General features: G+C 40.8%; 1 protein-coding gene across 3 annotated transcripts; it reads left to right on the top strand.

Moving 5' to 3' along the window:
- Window positions 1–177: 177 nt before the first annotated feature.
- cnot7 (CCR4-NOT transcription complex, subunit 7) lies at window positions 178–17,675 on the top strand. 3 transcript variants are annotated; one of them, XM_084085836.1, is made up of 7 exons: window positions 178–352; window positions 3,966–4,094; window positions 5,085–5,278; window positions 5,816–5,977; window positions 9,928–10,072; window positions 13,179–13,289; window positions 14,326–17,675. In XM_084085836.1, the coding sequence occupies exons 2-7, from the start codon at window positions 3,978–3,980 to the stop codon at window positions 14,455–14,457; spliced, it is 861 nt and encodes a 286-aa protein (XP_083941962.1). In that variant the 5' UTR covers window positions 178–352; window positions 3,966–3,977; the 3' UTR covers window positions 14,458–17,675. The 3 variants fall into 3 exon arrangements, with proteins under 3 accessions (XP_083941962.1, XP_083941963.1, XP_083941964.1); XM_084085837.1 differs by lacking the exon at window positions 13,179–13,289; XM_084085838.1 differs by lacking the exon at window positions 3,966–4,094 and having other exon boundaries at window positions 348–352.
- Window positions 17,676–19,122: the final 1,447 nt, after the last annotated feature.

Genomic DNA, 19,122 nt, shown 5'->3' with positions numbered 1-19,122 from the left:
ACGATAGGGGGCAGTGGACAAAAAAAGGTGCACTGTGGTTTCCTACCTCCTACGCAGATAGACGTTCTCTTTTACGTCATACGTCATGACGTAGGCACGTCGGCTCCGGGGCTACGCAACATAGACGTCCACTTTTACGTCATGACGTAGGCACGTCGGCTCCGGGGCTCAGCTGTGATGGCTGCTGTTAGGTTGATGTCGAGACAATAAAACAACTGAATATAAAAACTATAACAAAAGTTTGTTAAAAACCCCCCCAACCCTGAGAGAGGAGAGCACGTGTATTGATTTAACACAGTAATAGGCGTAAACAAACAACACAAAAATAAATACCTGTGCAGTTTGGAGAACGGTAAGATAAATGACAATAAAGACACTGGTAACGTGCTTTCTTTCTGTGTGTAAAATTCATAATGATTCACACACACATTATGAGTGTCGCTGCTGCAGCGTGTTGGTCGTTGAAACACTGTTTGTGCTGTTTTAATGTCAATGTTTCATCATGCACACATGGCATAATGTGTGTGTGTGTGTGTGTGTGTGTGTGTGTGTGTGTGTGTGTGTGTGTGTGTGTGTGTGTGTGTCTGTCTGTCTGTCTGTCTGTCTGTCTGTCTGTCTGTCTGTCTGTCATGCAAACGATGGTTAAATGACTGTCAGCCAAGCTAAGTGCTACAGAGTCAACCTAGCTGGCCCTATATGCTGCTGTAATCTCACCCAGACTATGGGTGCCAGGCTATGATATTTGGCTATATGGGTGCCAGGGCTATGGGTGCCAGCTGCCAGGCTATGGGTGTCAGGGCTACATAGGAGCCAGGGCTATGGGTGCCAGGGCTACATAGGAGCCAGGGCTATGGGTGCCAGGGCTACATAGGAGCCAGGGCTATGGGTGCCAGGGCTACATAGGAGCCAGGGCTATGGGTGCCAGCTGCCAGGCTATGGGTGCCAGGGCTATGGGTGCCAGCCTGCCAGGGTTATGGGTGCCAGCCTGCCAGGGCTATGGGTGCCAGCCTGCCAGGGTTATGGGTGCCAGCCTGCCAGGGCTATGGGTGCCAGCCTGCCAGGGCTATGGGTGCCAGCCTGCCAGGGCTATGGGTGCCAGCCTGCCAGGGTTATGGGTGCCAGGGCTACATAGGAGCCAGGGCTATAGATACCAGGCTATGGGTGCCAGGGCTATATATACCAGGATATGGGTGCCAGGCTATAGATACCAGGCTATAGATACCAGGCTATGGGTCCCAGGCTATGGGTGCCAGGGCTATAGATACCAGGCTATGGGTGCCAGGGCTATAGATACCAGGCTATGGGTGCCAGGCTATAGATACCAGGCTATGGGCGCCAGGGCTATAGATACCAGGCTATGGGTGCCAGGCTATGGGTGCCAGGCTATAGATACCAGGCTATGGGTGCCAGGCTATAGATACCAGGCTATGGGTGCCAGGCTATAGATACCAGGCTATGGGTGCCAGGCTATAGATACCAGGCTATGGGCACCAGGCTATAGATACCAGGCTATGGGTGCCAGGGCTATGTGTACTAGGCTAATGCCAACCAGGTGGGATGGATGGTTGGAGTGTTGCAAATATCAGGTGTTAGGCTAAGGATACAGGTCGAGTGGGTACCTAAACATTGTAAAAAAAAAAAAAGAATAAATGTATGCTGTGTAAATTGGTCTGATATAAAGTAAAGTATACATGCACGGCATATCATTATCAGACCTAAATTTACCCTTCAACTTCTTGTTTATGCCCAAAATAGGGCATCGCAGTTCCCGCCCACTTCCTGGTGCCACTGCAAAATACTCAATGCATTTTTCCCATTGACTTTTCCAAAATATTTATATCAATTCATTTAAGGCTAGAATCAAGCTATCCAGGCTCCTGGTGAATCATGACCATAAAACGTTTGATTCTATGAAAAAAAAAAGTGGAAACGGCAAAAGAAAGGATATTTATTAAATATAGTATATCATATAATTAAATATAAAATTAAAAAAATCACAGAAAAAAATGTTTAATGGTCATGATTCACCAGGAGCCTGGATGGCTTGATTCTAGGCTTAAATGAATTGATATAAATATTTTTGGAAAAGTCAATGGGAAAAATGCATTGAGAATTTTGCAGTGGAACCCGGAAGTGGCCGCAACTGCGACTCCCTATAACAGAAACGGAGAAATGTGTAATAATTAATTCTAGAAATATAAATGTTAGATGCCATTTTATTTGGCTCCCATTTAGAAAAAAAGGTATATATATATATATAAATAAATAAATAATATAAAATAATATATACACGCATGTGTGTGTGTGTGTGTATACACACACAAAAAATTACACATATAATCAACTACATTGTTTAGTCCATTTTATCATGCAATAGTGGCAATCTTCAATCTCAACGCGTTACATTGCAATGAATTATGAGCTACTGAGCTTGTAGATCTGCAATTTTTCCAAATAAAAAGAACACTTAAAAAAGTAAAATTTCAGTGTCCCCCCCCCCCCCCAAAAAAGATTATATAGATCAGTTCGATTAACCGTTGCACCTCTAACAGATAATGTAATTTACAGATGATCCCACATACTGTACAACAGTACAGATGTACAGTGCTATGGGATGTATACTGTATGCTCTTACTAGCAGTTAAGTAGCTTTTCTGAATGCTGGTAACTGAAGTCGTATAAATAATTGAGTTGTCCCCTGGATGGCAGCGATGTTTAACCTGATAATGTGTGCATTCTTAATAAGACGATCTCCACAGGTTATATAGGAACCTGGCCGGGTGAACAATCACGTTCAGTGAGCTTGTAGACAGGCCATCTAAATAAATATTGTAATACATATTTTGAGGAAAGAGATTTGTTGTAGAGGGGAAAAAGGAGGGGGGGCCTTATATAGTGTATAATAGGGATGAGTGGTTAAGTTAGTGGTTAAAGAAGACATATTATTGTCTCTAAAGTGATCCGTTTCTCTGTACAGAAGTGGTGCATTCTTTTTTATTGTATTTATTCATTGTGTACAGTGGTGCATTATATTTATTTCATTCATGTATTTCTTGTGTACAGATGGGGTACATTATATTTATTGTATGTCATTGCTGTCAGGCAGAAACCTCTTATCTCCGTATTTTTGACTTTTTATGTTTTTTCCCCCCATGTAAAAGAATGCCCTACTTGAACATACTACAGTTCTCCATATTTTAACCTTTTGTGTCTACTTGAACATACTACAGTTCTCCATGTTTTAACCTTTTGTGTCTTTTGTGTCTACAAACAGTAGACACAAAAGCATTAAAAGTAGCAGATCTTTGAGCTTGTAGATCTGCTTTTTTTTTAATCTGAAAAGTAACAGTTTTGGACATACAGTATGAGGTTTCCACCCGACAGAGACGATATGTATTTTATGTATATCTCGGGTACAGAAGGTGTACATCATATGTATTTTATGTATATCTCGGGTACAGAAGGTGTACATCATATGTATTTTATGTATATCTCGGGTACAGAAGGTGTGCATCATATGTATTTTATGTATTTCTCGGGTACAGAAGGTGTACATCATATGTATTTTATGTATTTCTCGGGTACAGAAGGTGTACATCATATGTATTTTATGTATTTCCCGCGTACAGAAGGTGTACATCATATGTATTTTATGTATATCTCGGGTACAGAAGGTGTACATCATATGTATTTTATGTATATCTCGGGTACAGAAGGTGTGCATCATATGTATTTTATGTATTTCTCGGGTACAGAAGGTGTACATCATATGTATTTTATGTATTTCCCGCGTACAGAAGGTGTGCATCATATGTATTTTATGTATTTCCCGCGTACAGAAGGTGTACATCATATGTATTTTATGTATTTCTCGGGTACAGAAGGTGTGCATCATATGTATTTTATGTATTTCCCGCGTACAGAAGGTGTACATCATATGTATTTTATGTATTTCCCGCGTACAGAAGGTGTCCATTATGCCCGCAGCCACTGTGGATCACAGCCAGAGGATATGTGAGGTTTGGGCCAACAACTTGGATGACGAGCTGAAGAGGATCCGACATGTTATCCGCAAATACAACTACATCGCCATGGTGACTGTCTGACCAACACTGACACCAACACTGTTCACATCACAGTGACAATTAGGGATGGGATCCTTTAGGATTTGGACCATTCCGGTTCCTTAGCGATTCCCTCTTAACGATTCCTATATATTCCTACATACACCACTTAAAGTGAGGTACAGGGACCCTTAAAGGTCTGTAACTCTGAGAGAGTACAAATGGAACCAAATGGACCCTCATACTGTAGGTCCATTTGTTATGGCGTTCGTTGAAATGAAAACGTTTGAGAACCCCTGGTATTGTAATTGAATTAGCAGACGTGAAGTCCACATAACCAGCTCTGACAGTGTGATGAAACCGGTTCTGGAAACGGTTCCAAATGTGATGGAACCGATTCCGGTTCCTCAATGTTTGATCTGGTTCCTCCGATCCAACCCTAGTCACAATGAGTTTTATTTGTCGCAGGTTTACAGGTGTAACTCAGTGGATTTTTTGTTCCAGCTCCAGTGAGGGAGAGGAGAAAATACAGAAAAGAAACATGTCAAAGAAAAAAAATTGAATTCAAAATGTATTTCAGTAAAATAACTAAAGTATTCATATTAAAATGTACTTAAAGTACCAAAAGTAAAAGTACTAAAATGTTTGAAAATAGCCGATCTACAAGCTTGACGCGTTGTGAGCTTCTAGATCGGCTATTTTCAAATAGCCTAGGGCTAAAGTGATTAATGTATGTTTTATAATGTAATTTATTTCTGCAAAGTAACTAAAGATTTCAAATAAATATAGTGGAGTAAAAGTACAATATTTGCCTCCGAGATGTAGTGTAGACTGTAGAGTAGAAGTAAAATTGGAAAATACTCCAGTAAAGTAAAAGTACCTCAACATTGTACTCAAGTACTGCACTTGAGTAAATGTACTTAGTTACTTTACACCACTGCTTTTACCTGTACTTTGTAACGTTGTTATGACAATATGAATTTAAAATGGATTGACTGATTGAGTGGTTGTGGTTGACAGGACACAGAGTTTCCAGGCGTGGTGGCCCGGCCCATCGGAGAGTTCCGTTCCAACGCAGACTACCAGTACCAGCTACTGCGCTGCAACGTTGACCTGCTGAAGATCATCCAACTGGGGCTGACCTTCATGAACGAACAGGGTGAATACCCACCTGGCACCTCCACCTGGCAGTTCAATTTCAAGTTCAACCTCACGTAAGTGATACTTAGGCGTAGTCTTTCGTTTTGCCTTCTTTTTTTTATGTAGGGCTGTCACGATTACAAAAGTTGATTTGACGGTTAATTGTCATACAAAATATTGCAGACAAATAACTTAAATATACAAATACATTACTGACATTTAATCATTTTATACGTTTGTAAGCTTGTAGATCAGCTATTTATGCTATTTCTAGTTTTTTTTTCTATTTCTTGAACATTTCTCAACATGAAAACGATTATGACAATTTTGCATAATAATTGCAATTATCTCAAATAATTGCGATTAGGCGAAATTGTGTCAGGCCTATTTTTATGTTGTATGTACTGTTGTTTTTTTGTTTGTTTTGTTTGTTTGTTTTGTCTGATAAAATCATACAGTATTTAGGCGATAGGGTTAAAAATGGCCTTCAGAATATCGGCGTCCTAAATTGGCGATGTTAGCACAAATAGTAATACAAACTTGTATTGACACACAGTGTGTGTGTGTGTGTGTGTGTGTGTGTGTGTGTGTGTGTGTGTGTGTGATATCAGAGAGGACATGTATGCCCAGGACTCCATTGAGCTGTTGACCACATCAGGCATCCAGTTTAAGAAGCATGAGGACGAAGGCATTGAGACGCTCTACTTCGCTGAGCTGCTGATGACGTCAGGAGTGGTCCTCTGCGAGGGCGTCAAATGGCTGTCCTTCCACAGGTAGGGCGCAGGGTTAGCTAGCCCTGTAGGCAAAACTAGTGTTGGAATCCTTTTAGGATTTTAACGATTCCGGTTCCTTAACGCAGTAGTTCTCAAAACTGTTTAGTTCCAAGGACCCCCAAATTGATATGTATTTGGCCACGGACCCCCATCTGAAAAGGTTTTGTGCCAGGGACCCCCAGAAGAGAAGATTTGTGTAAAAAAAAAAGATGTACAAGCTTGCAGCGCGGCACAAAGTGACGCACTGTAAAGGTCATTACACACCGGCGAATATACGCAAAATTCGGACTCGTTCCGAATAATTAAAAGGCGCTTTTTCGCTCCATGGAAGCTTGCATTGACTTTATAAGGTTTTTAAAAAAAAACGTATTATTCACATGAAAAAATCGCCCCCGGTGTGTCTATCTGCTGGGCGAAGTACAACAATGTGCAAACACAGCAGCAAGATTTGTGAGTTGCTGTGATAGGAGAAGGATATCAAACGGAACACAACCACCCTAAAGACTAATCATTGTGTATATTCCTGCACTATACCTGCACCCAGTGATCTTGGTACATAGACATTGATCTATTGAAGATTCTGACTTTCACATTTTTTGTTTTGATTGTATTGCTGTATTGTTGTATTGTGCTTTCTGCTTTGGCAATGTAAACGTATGTTTTCTCATGCCAATAAAGCCCTTTGAATTGAATTGTAAGGGGTTTTAGCCTGGAAACCAGACAAATCTGCCCGAAGTTGTGGGGCACTAATCGGGCCCAGTATGCAAATATGGGACGAGTTTATCACCAGAGGTATTTTTTTATTCGCCCCTTGGAAATGCCGGTTCCACACAGAGATTCCAGACTAATATCTACGCAGTGATATTAGTCTGGCCATGCCAGGCTAACACGCTGTGAGCTTGTACATCTGCTATTTTTGAATAGCCAACGTATATGGACTAAGTGGTTAAAATGATTGTGATGCTGTTTTAACACATTTTGCTGGGGACCCCCTAGAACCCCCTCAAGGACTCCTGGGGGCGCCCGCCCCCACTTTGAGAACCACTGCCTTAACGATTCCCTTTTAACAGTTCGATTCCTTAATGGTTCCCTTTAACGATTTCTATATTTAAAACAATCTATATAACTTTGTCCTTCATCTACAAGCTAAATGTTTGCAATGGGAATTGTGTGCGACACGTTGCGAGTTCCAGTACTACTACTATAAGTTCTGATTACTTTAACCCATTTTGGGCGGGAACCCCTTTTTGTAACTATACCTTTCAGGACGGGAACCCCTTTTGGGCTATGTACAGTAAATAGCAACATACATTTTTTGCTGTCAACAGAGGTAAGTTTGGTCAGGAACTTTGATGTGCAGATGAGATGACTGATGTAGAACTGTCATAGCACTGACTTATTAATGTTTTCTTTGGGATTTTGCGTGGTAGTGGTGTACCTCATAGTGCTGAAGAGATGATATCCAAAGCGCCGTCCATGTCTTATAACGCAGACTCGCGCGAGTCCACCCCCCCCCCCCCCCCGCACACACACACGGCCGGCAGTGGGTCTATGGATTCGCAGTTTGATCATTCATCCCATAGCTCGCGGGGCCATCCCACAGCTGGGCAGGCGTAACCATGGCGACATTCTTTTACATAAAAACGCTAATAAACAGCTGACAGTTGGGGACAGTGAAAAACGGGCTTCGCTGTTGCGTGCACATGGTAATGGTCAATGGCTGTGTGCAAATCAGATGAATTGCTCCAGCCACTGAGGAGAACCGGGCAGAACAGTTTTGGGCTCACCACCCTCACATCACAACAGGGCTTTGTCAAATTATAGGAGGATGCAGTATTTATACTTTTGTTATTAGTGTCTAAATGTCCTCTGAAACAATGTGGTTTACAGTTAATAATGAGAACTCACAGTTAGTAGTGAGAACTTACTAATGGATTAATGTTCTCAGTCGCCACGACTGATTTCAGTCATTTTGATTCCACAGACTTATATGGAAGCATGTTGCGCAGCGAAAATAGCCGATGTAATAGATACTGTAGGCTATTTTGGTTATTATTTTAAGATTGCAGCATTTGAAGTGGTCAAACTAGCAATATGTTAAGAAGCATCTAACAACTTTAACAACTAACCTAATTGTGGGTTGTCTTTCATCAATTGCTGTTGCTACATTTTCCACAAAATCCATCAAATATATATAAAATATATATAAAATAGATCAAATATGTTGATCTATTGCTCCTAAACCCATATTGATGGTCACTCAATAATAACTCATAGTTTTCAATAAAGTCTATTTACAAATAATCTTTTGAGTATCTTTGAAAATTGAGGTAGCAATGATACAGGTCTATAGTTTGATATAGTATGTATGTCTGTCACCACTTGAAAAAATTTGAACCACTGGCCATTTTAATTTCATCAGGAAAAATACCAGTTATAAAGGATCTATTACATATAAGTGAATGGTTTGAGGACACAGTCAAAGATTTCTTTTATAGCTGACATGTCAATAGTATCAGTGATTACTACTATCAGATTTTTTTTTTCTTAAACTTTCTAACCACTTCTAGCACATCACTCTCACAAACTCCACCAAGGAACATTGAGTTTCTGTTTGTTGGTGAATCAAAATAATTGATCCGTAGTGAGGTCAATTTCTTTAGCCAAATTTGGGCCTACATTAACAAAATACTCATTAAACTCATTAAATGTGGGGTAAGTGATTTACTTTGGTTAAAATAAGTGTTAAATATCTTTATATTCTGATAGTACTCATTGATATAGAGTGTTTGTTCAGTAAAAGGAGTGTCTCTCCAGCTCTTTATTAAACAGAAAAGGCATTTTCAGTACTCTCCCGATTGGCTTACATTTTGTCACCTACCTGAAAATGTACTATATTCTGTGTACTAAGCTGGAGAGCAGTTGCATAAACCTCATGCAAAGTTTGGCCAATCAGCAAATCCGATGGGTTGGGTTTGAGGAAACTGATGTCTGTTGATGTCGCCAATATACAGTAGCAACGTTATCGCCGTAGCAACGCTGGGTAGGCTACACCACAGACAGTCTGTTCTGCAATGTGGACAAACTAATGTTCAGGGTTTTTCAAAGCCATGTCGTGGAGAGATGATGTCATCTATAAATTCATATACAGCTGTGTACATTGTATAGAGGTATTGTATTTGGTATAGATGGAAAGAAGTAGGGGGCCTAGTACAGACCCCTGGGGACACGCAGTCAACAAAATGTATGGGTATAAGTGTTCAACCACTTTAAAACTGAAATTCCAATCATTATAGGTGAAAACCTTTGAATGTGGCTAAAGAAAAAAAAAGTAAAATTTGTTTTAGTTGAAAATGTAAAGCTCTATATTCTGATAGTAATCATTGCTATAAAGTCTTTGTTCAATAACGGGTCTCCATGTCTCTCCAACTGCAACTCTTTATTACGCAAATCAGGAGAGAGAACCCCCCAAAGGTCATTTATCAGCTTCAATTGTATAGTGTTCCAGCATTGTGAGCTTGTGCATCTGCTACTTCATCCCAATGTTCAACCCAGGGACGCTAGGGTTCATGTGGTTAGAATGGAATAGAAATGTATAGACTGTCTGCTGTTATTTTCAATTGTATAATTCCATACATCATAGTCAAAAACTCTTAAAAGGGAGGTGGTTGAGTAGAGTACTAGTAATGACAGAATATTTACAGATATATATTCAGGTATAGAGAAACTGCCATGAAGTGATTTGAGTGAAAATGTCATATGGCACATGCTTTGTGCCCTCCTAGATATGAAATCATTTTCAACCTAAATCGCATTGTTGTGATGGGAGATCATATTGTGTGTGTGTGTGTGTGTGTGTGTGTGTGTGTGTGTGTGTGTGTGTGTGTGTGTGTGTGTGTGTGTGTGTGTGTGTGTGTGTGTGTGTGTGTGTGTGTGTGTGTGTGTTTCAGTGGCTACGATTTTGGGTACCTGATCAAGATCCTGTCCAACACCAATCTACCTGAAGAGGAGGTCGATTTCTTTGAAATCCTCCGTTTGTTCTTCCCCATCATCTACGATGTCAAATACCTGATGAAGAGCTGTAAAAACCTCAAGGTATTTGAACGCAGCTTTTTTAATTGGTTAATAGTCATGTCAAAAGACCCCCAAATTGATACATATTAGGCTGTGGACCACCCATTTAGACAAATTGCTTACCAGGGACCCCCATAAGAGAAGATCTTAGTTGTTCTACATCTATATTGTAGGTGGGGAGAGAATCACCTTTGATCTGACTACTGTAATAATTATTAAACATTGTCTCTTATAGCCTGTGCAATAATGCATAGTGCAATTAACCACTTTCAACCTGGCATCCATATTTTGGGCATGTCATAGTCAAAGAAGTTCAAAAATAGCTATACTAGCAGATCTACAAGCTCACAGTGTGTCACGTTGCGATGCGTTGTGGGCTTGTGGATTGGCTATATTCGCTATTTGTCAACGTATGTAGGACTTAGGTGGTTTCGAAACGGAATACAATGTGTATTGTGTTCATGTAAGGGATAATCATCAATTAAATGTGCGTTAAATGAATTGAATGCACAATGTGGAATTCCCTGAGTCAATCTGGGAACCCATTCGGTAAAAAAAAGGAAAGAAATATATATTTTCCCCCCTTTGTTTTTGACTCTGGGGGCACCACCTCCGCTTTTGTGTAGAAACAGGAACTCGGTTTGGCTACTCCCCTTTTTTTGTCCAGTTCCTCCCGGGTGCTTATGTGTTTATTCCTACTAACAACAACATTACATGTTTAAGGCAGTGGTGCTGACATATTCTGCTGTTTGCAGAATCTGTCTTTAGGCCTCTCACAATTATTACATAATAATCGCCAATCGCAATTTTCCATGTTGAAAAATGTTCATAGTGACACGTTTTGAGCTTGTAGATAGGCCAGTTCCACTATTTAGTATAAAGTTATTGAATTAAGTTATTAGTCATATCTGCCCCATGCTACTTTTGTTTACGAAGCCTAAAAGCCAAACAAATATGCAATTTTTATTCATAATGTTCCAATGTTCACAGACAGAAACACACTTAAATCAATTATTTGAGCGACAATTAATCGTCAAGTACAATGTCATAATCGTGACAGCCCCATCTGTCTTGAGAGATGACCTTTTTGTTGGGTTGCTTCCACAGAGTTAATTAAAGCTCTTTATTACACGGCTTGGTTGAATGCTTGATTCTGATTGGTCAATCACTAAATTCAGCAGTGTGTTATTTTTGGATAATGAACACTCAGCTCAATAACATATCACTGTCTAATTAAAGGCTCAGAGCACCTGGCTGCGCTGCTTGATTTGATGCTGTGTCCAACATGGCAGCCAGGTAAACAAATGTCAGCTAAACATTGCTCTCAGCTAGACAATGCAGTAGCCGAAAATGTATTCTATTTGATCAACACTGTTGTTTTCCATCTGGCATAAATTAATGGAATACTTTCATTACCGTAAGCAATGAAATACTTCGTTTTGTTGTTACTTTTGGGTCAATTTATGAATTTATTTATTAAGTAGCCGTATAATAAGCGGGATAATTGGCAGCGAACCGGGCATTGTTGAGAAATAACCACTTGAACCCCAGCAACCATTATGAACATTGTGACATGTTGTGAGCTTGTAGAGCTGCTATTTTTGGCGAATATATTTGGTGTACTGTAGACGGAAAAAAGCAGTCCAAGTACAGAGCCAACTCAGGTCCAGTTTACTAAGTCTAGAGGGTTTAAGTGGGTAACACCTAGGCTTGGTCTTGAATCATGAATCTTCCCATAAGGGCTGGGCAATGTGACCAAACAAACATAATATGCAGGGGTGCACATAACTGGTGCGCAGGTGCGCATGCGCACCCAAAATAAAAAATGCGCACCACATCAGGCGACGCGAGGCGCTTTTGCGCACCAACAGCTGGGACAGGAATTTCCAAGCTTTTATTTTTTAGCAAAACTAAAAAATAAAAGCCTGGAGATCGAGGCTAGGAATTTACTTCCTGAAGCCACAATCACTCTAAAGCACCCGTCGGCCCCATGTACAGCCATTAGGCACAGGGGTAGAGATATGACTGGAGTCGCCTCGCATCGCCTCGCTGCGTGCACGCAGCCAGCAGCGGCTGTTAGAGGCACTGGTCACCGATGATGAACGCACCGTAATGGTGCAAAATATGCCGTGAACGTCCCAATCTGGCGGATAAAATCCCCCCCCCCCCCCCCCCCCGTTGACAAAACTGTCCGGTGGGCACCGTGCTGAACCCCCCCCCCGTTGACAAAAATGTCCGGGCTGAACCCCCCCCCGTTGACAAAACGGGACGGGCGCCATGCACACCAAGTCACATGTCCAGGTGCTCTTCTGCGTACCAGACCTAAAAAGTTATGTGCACCCCTGATAATATGCTTGACTAATACCTCCGTATCGTTATTGTGACACTATTATGGGGACGGCTATTGGTGCTTTCGCAATATGTTGACACATTTTTTAAATAAATAATCACCAGTAATGTCTATATAATGGGGGTAAAGGCAAATGATAGAACAGCTAGAACAGTCAGGTAAGCTCAGAAAATTACATCAATTTACTGTAACGCAGCATTTAAAAACCAAGAAAAAAAAGTTGAGAACCACTGTCCTAGTGAAACAGGGGCCGGGCACGTCTCAGCCAATCGGTGATGGGGGCGGTGTCGAACCGCAACTCACAACCTCCACAACCGCATCTCACAACCTCCTCACCCACAACTCACAACCTCCACAACCGCAACTCACAACATCCACAACCGCAACTCACAACCTCCACAACCGCAACTCACAACCTCCACAACCGCAACTCACAACCTCCACAACCGCAACTCACAACCTCCACAACCGCAACTCACAACCTCCACAACCTTTGGGCATTTGCAAGTACCAGGACCTGATTGGTCCACAAACTAAAATAAATATCGGCAGTGCTGAAGAAAAAAGATTGTTTGCGAAACGGTCCACCATGTTTATGTTTTACGCTCAACAGAGTAGCAGCACCGTATAGTGTCTAGCATGGAGGCATAAAAGAACTGGAGAGGGCATCCAAGAATGGCCACCCATTCATTTTAACGTGTGGACTGAAAATTGAAGCTTGTTTTTCAGTCAAGGAAGGGAAGATGTGGACTGACAGGGTGGTCCGTTGCTTGACAGGGGGGCTTACAGGAAGTTGCAGAGCAGCTAGAACTGGAGCGGATCGGACCCCAGCACCAGGCCGGATCAGACTCTCTTCTTACAGGCATGGCTTTCTTCAAGATGAGAGAGGTACACTTCACACACTGTCACACTTTACAAACTGGGAATTTTAGGGCTACAAGCCTACAACTAACAATTATTTTCATATATATATATATATATATATATATATATATATATGAAAATATATCGCGTTGCAACTCGTTGTGAACTTGTAAATGGCCATACATTTCTGCCGATAGTTAACACATTGACTGCCAGAGTTTTTTCAGAACAGTCTGTAGCCTCTGCCAGGGTTTTGCCATGATTTTGGTACCTGTTCGCGTAGCCACAGATTTTTTTCCTCCAGTATGATTGATCCCCAGATGGTTTCTAATCACAGATGAGATTCAGGTGTGGTTTCACAAATGTCAACGAGGTCATTTTGACCTCGTTGACATGTGTTGTTTGACGTTTCAATATAGCTCAAAACCAGTAGTTTTAAACCAAAAAACAAAGTGAATTGTTTGTCCGTTTGAATTTTAACATTGAAGTGAATGGAGCAGCAAATCTTCGAACATTTGTAGCTCCTAATCTGTTCGTAATTCGACAAGGGTTGAAATTATAAAAAAAATCAAAAAAAAAAAAAAAAAATTGTTTTGATTTTTTTTTTTTTTTTTTTGCTTTTTTTCAAAGACGTATATATACGTCTTTGGCGGACAACAGCTGATTATTAAAAGACGTATATTACGTCTTTGGCAGCTAAATAGTTAATCTTCTTTTGCGTAATCTTTATATATTGCCTATATTGCCTAATGTTTCTTTTTGCCTAATGTTCAACAATGTTTTGCCTAATGTTCATCCTTTTTTCTAATGTTTGCCCACTTTTTCCAACTATTCATATTTTTTCCCCTAATATTCATCCATTTATGTCAAATCTTCATGTTCATCCATTTTGCCTGATATTCATCATGCATTTTTGACTAACATTCATCACATTTTTGCCTAATGTTCATCATCCATTTTTGCCTGACGTTTATCCATTTTTGCCTAATATTCTACTATTATGACCTGCCCACAATGGGGACGTGTGGTTAAGGTGATTTTATTTTATCTTGGTCTCCAGATGTTCTTCGAGGATCACATCGACGACGCCAAGTACTGTGGTCACCTGTACGGCCTGGGCTCCGGCTCGGCGTACACCCAGAACGGAACAGGAAACGCCTACGAGGAAGAGGCCAACAAGCAGCAGTCGTGACATCACTCCCGACGCCCCTCCCCCTCCCTTGTGGTGGATCACCCAATCAAGAGCGGCGTTGTGACCAGATTACAGTGGAAGAACAGGAACACACAACAACCCCGTCGTTTAGGAACACGTTTCTGTCCGTCGCACGACGGTGTCACGTGTTGGAAAAGAAAAAAGAAAAGAAAAACATTGTGCGAGAGACACCGTCGTGCGACTGAGTTTAAATTATGGCTCTGCTCACTTTAGCTCTAATTGGACATGGAGGTCGTTAGGAGTGAAGACAATACCACAACGTGTGTGTGTGTGTGTGTGTGCGCGCGTGTGAGAATGCGTGTGTGTGTGCATGCATGTGTGCGTGTGTGTGTGTGTAGTGTTTAATTCCTACGACAAAGCGTAGAAGGTCTGGTTGGTGTGGTTGAAATTTAACAGGAAATGCTTGAATGGAAAAAAGAAAAAAATGGGATTTTAGTTTTTTCTAAAATTGTTCGGTAGAAGATTTTTGCACTTTAATGCTGTTACCAGACCTGGTTTTATATGGATGGGAAGTGTAAACTGTTTGTGGTGTCTTGCTATTTGCCTTCCTCTGAGTTCCCATTTTACACACAAAAAAACCCACATGTAACTTTGTATTTTGCATCAGCAAACCCTTTTTCACCAAGCTCAGCCTTAATATTTAGCACTATCTCATTTTGTTTTTTATGTTTTAAATAGTATATATTTATTGTGCTGGTTGTCATGACAGAACTTCCTATAGCTGCTGACCCATTAAACACTAATAACATGACGTATGTAGCTGCTGCCTTGGTCATAGGATGGTGGTGCTTTCTGGTCTAAACTAAAGCCTCGGAACTCTTTTTTTATTGATTTTGACAATAAATGATCTCTATCAGTCTCGGTCGACCACCCTCAATATCCACTGAGATCACTCTGTTTAACCACTTGAACCTAACAGCCTTATTCTGAGGGGACCATTAGCCCCAAAATAGCCAACCTACTGTACAAGCTCAAGCTGGGAGCTTGTACTTGTGGTGAAGGGATTTGGTGTAGAGGGGGGAAAAAGCGCACCAAAAAAAGCATCAACTTTACTAAGTATAGAGCGTTTACAAATGTACAGATTTGAATTGTAAAGTGTTGAACCTCAAGCCACGGTTGTAATGATGTTATGTTGTTCAATAAAGAGGGGTTTTACTCTCATCTGTGCCTGAATTTCACTGTATTCCTCAGTGAGTGCAGTGTCGCTGTTGCAGCAGATGAAAGCCGGCATTACACTCGAGGGCCACAAAGAAATTCAGGCACAGGGTGGATTAAAACACGTATTTAGTGAACAACAGTACGGAATACTTCAGAACACTAGCGGTCCAATTTGACAGTTATAGTCCGTGGCTCGAGAGGGTATAAGCACTTAAATGGAGAAATGTGGGACCATTAAACACAGCTCTGAGTGGATACCTGGGGTCGTCAACCTAGACTGACAAAGATAATACAACTGAGAAAATCAGTAAAAAATGAGTCTTGTCTGAGGGTAGTCTAAACCAGATTAATAAGGGTATTAACATGCACATCAGATCCTAGTAGAAGTGGAGGGGGCGGGCCGCTCATTTGTGTACAGCACTGTATGTACATTGAGGGTTGAGTTATTATAAACATGTCGAAGTCCAATTTGAAATGTGGGAAATATGAGCAAGATGTGTGCGTGTGTGTGTGTGTGTGTAGTGGGGGGGGTGGTGACTGAATCATGTAGCCAGTTCCTGTTTCCTGTCTGTCCGTTTGTTGCGTTTTGCAGTTGATCAGTCTTCCGTGGTAGCACTGATTTATTGAACTATAAAGCATGTTTAATATGACCTCGATGACGATGCATACACGCTGCTAAAACCCAGAGGAGAAGAAAAAAAAAACTTGACTAGAAACATAACAACCCCTCCGCCTCAAATAGGAGGTGTTATTATGACACACCACTGACCTGAGATCAGCCTGGACGCGGTTCAGCACATCCAGTTTTTACACTACAAAGGGTTAAACCCAGAACCCTCCAAAACCTGAAACGTGTCAGAACCAGTCAAGTTGATGTGATGTTTTTTGTTTGTTGTTAATGTTTCCATTATAATCAGAGCCTCCTGAAAGGGGTTGATATGTCAACAAACTCGACAAAAAAAGCGACAGTAGCCGATCTATAAGCTTGTAGGTCTGCTTTTAGCTATTTTAGAACTATTTTGAAAGTATGACCTCTGAGGGTTCGTAGTCACCTCCTGAGCAGGGCCCAAATTAGGTTCTGAGAACCTTATCGTCGTTTGGAAACCTCATTTTGTCCAAAACTGTTACTTTTCAGGATTCAAAAATGGCAAAAGTAGCAGATCCACAAGCTCAAAATGCGCCGCTTCACTCTGCGTTTCGAGCTTGTGGATCTGCTACTTTTGATGCTTTTGTGTGACGCTGTAGTATGATCAAGAAGGGCATTAATTTACGAAAAAAAATTGAGGTTTCTGCCCGACAGCAACGTTATCTGAAACCGAGTATGGAAACAAACCCAGAAACTGTGAAGTTACGTCTCACGGCACAATTCACTTTAGTTCCTGCAGTGGGGAAAGAGCCAGCATATGCAGGTTCGCTCACACTGATCTGACCCAGGGTCAGCACTCAGCAGATTGACGTTTTTATTGACAAATTGTCCAGGTTCACCTGACCCAAAATAAAGACAAAACTTTGCCCGCTGTGGAACATGCAATGAGGTCACCCCTCTTCACAGTTTTCTTTTTCTTTTTTTATTGAAATGAAGGAGTAGAGTTTTAGTATTCTAAAAAGAATAAAACGTTGACTCATTGGATAAAATCTTTTTTTTACATGCACCTTAAGCCCACTTAAGAACCTTACTTCAGGGGAATTCATTTCAGCCGCAGTTCTGTTCATTTGAACATTTTTATTTTTTTTGGTACTGTAGTCGGTTACGTTAGGATACATTCGTTGAATGTATCCGTCGCTCCTATAGAAACAGCTGCATGCACTCCAGATGTTTTGAACAAATGCGGCGTCGAGTCGCTTTCTCAGCAGCTTCCATTAGATGCGTGTTGTTGACTGTTTATGTTCACAGCCAAATAACCTCCAGAGTGGGTCAGGTTCACCATTATACTGTTTTTTTTTCCAAGCATAGTTCACTTTTTTCTTCCTTTACCACAATATTCCTCACTATGTAAAGGATTCATGTTTAAAAGGAAAAACTCATATGCAATATACAAAAAAAGAAAAGATATATATAGGTTGTTTTTAAGAGTGTTTTGTAAATAAAGGCTTGAAACTTTTCTAACACAATACGTTTTTTGAGTGGTAATTATTATATTGTTTCTTAATATATTTGTTAATCGTGGCAAAGTCTGAAGTGGTTCTCAAAGTGAGGTCCTGGAACTCCCCCAAGGACCCCTGGGGGTCCCCAGCTAAATGTTTTAATAAAGCGTCACAATCATTTTAACCACTTTATCCATTTATACGTTCACATATGCTATTTTTGAAAAATATAAAAACTTTTTGGAAGATTTCTCTTCTGGGGGTCCCGAGCCCGGCACAAAAAGAGCTTCAGATGTGGTCCATGGCCAAATACATAATCAATTTGGGGGTCCTTGACATGAAAAAGTTTGAGAACCACTGGTCTCTAGAGGAGCGGTTCTCAAACAGTGGTCCAAGGCAAGACTACAGATGGTTCATGGGAAAATTATTTAAGAAAAAATGTTGTAATAGGCGTAGTGTGGAAAGAAAAGCCAAGGCTAATCTACAAGCTCACAGCATAACATGTCAGCTTGTAGTTCGGCTATTTTTGGTGTGTGACACTGTCGAGGAGATGTCAAAGAAGTCATGTTATTCATTTAAAAGAACTCATAGTTTTAAATGATGAGGATTTCTGAGATGTGAACATTTAAATACGACCTCTCCTCTCACAGCTGTCTTGTGCAACAGCTGAGGATATTTAGTGAGACTCACTCTGATCTCAGCTGTTCTGTTGTCAAATACAGGAGGTATGAGTTAACCCATTAAGACTGGGAAAGCATCTGGCATGTTAGGCTTTAACCACTAACCATTATTTTATACTTTGGCTATTCAAAAATAGCAGATATACAAGCTCATAACGCGTCACTGAGTGCCGTGCTATGTATGAGCTTGTAGATCTGAAAAGGTTTCTGCTATTTTTTTATTATTTTTTCAAAAATAGCAGATATACAAGCTCATAACGCGCCACAGAGCGCTGTGCTATGAGCTTGTAGATCTGCTATTTTTGAAAAATCATTTAAATGTGTGCAAATCTTTGAATATATATATATTTTTAAGCGAACATTTGTAACTCAAATCTTCTGGGTGTCCCTGGAACTAAATATTTTAAGATGGGGGTCCACAGCCAATATAATACATAATTGGGTCAAAAAGTTTGATATACATACATACACATTAAGAAACAAGCAGACAGCAGGCCACCTCATTTTATTTTATTTTTATTCTCTCTGTAGACATCACACCTGTACACAACCACCACGCCCCCCCCCCACACAACAACCTCACATAGATAGACCCCACCGACCGACCCACCGACCGGGGGAATAGAAAAATATAGATCGACACGACATGAAGGCTTTTGGAACAAGCATACTGTATACATTCAATCACAAGAAGACTTGTGTTTTCATTTCCCACAGACAT

Source organism: Gymnoscopelus microlampas, assembly GCF_963454915.1.
Source record: "Gymnoscopelus microlampas genome assembly, chromosome: 18".
NCBI lineage: Eukaryota > Metazoa > Chordata > Actinopteri > Myctophiformes > Myctophidae > Gymnoscopelus > Gymnoscopelus microlampas.
Note: the sequence above shows the minus strand (reverse complement) of the source record. Positions and strands in the feature narration are given on the sequence as shown.

What these genes read in the sequence shown, in the direction of transcription:
- cnot7 (XM_084085836.1), top strand. Translation starts at nt 3,978, where the DNA reads ATGCCCGCAGCCACTGTGGATCACAGCCAGAGGATATGTGAGGTTTGG. An exon ending in AATTTCAAGTTCAACCTCAC is followed by an intron (nt 5,279 to 5,815) that starts GTAAGTGATACT and finishes GTGTGATATCAG; the next exon opens with AGAGGACATGTATGCCCAGG. An exon ending in AAATGGCTGTCCTTCCACAG is followed by an intron (nt 5,978 to 9,927) that starts GTAGGGCGCAGG and finishes TGTGTGTTTCAG; the next exon opens with TGGCTACGATTTTGGGTACC.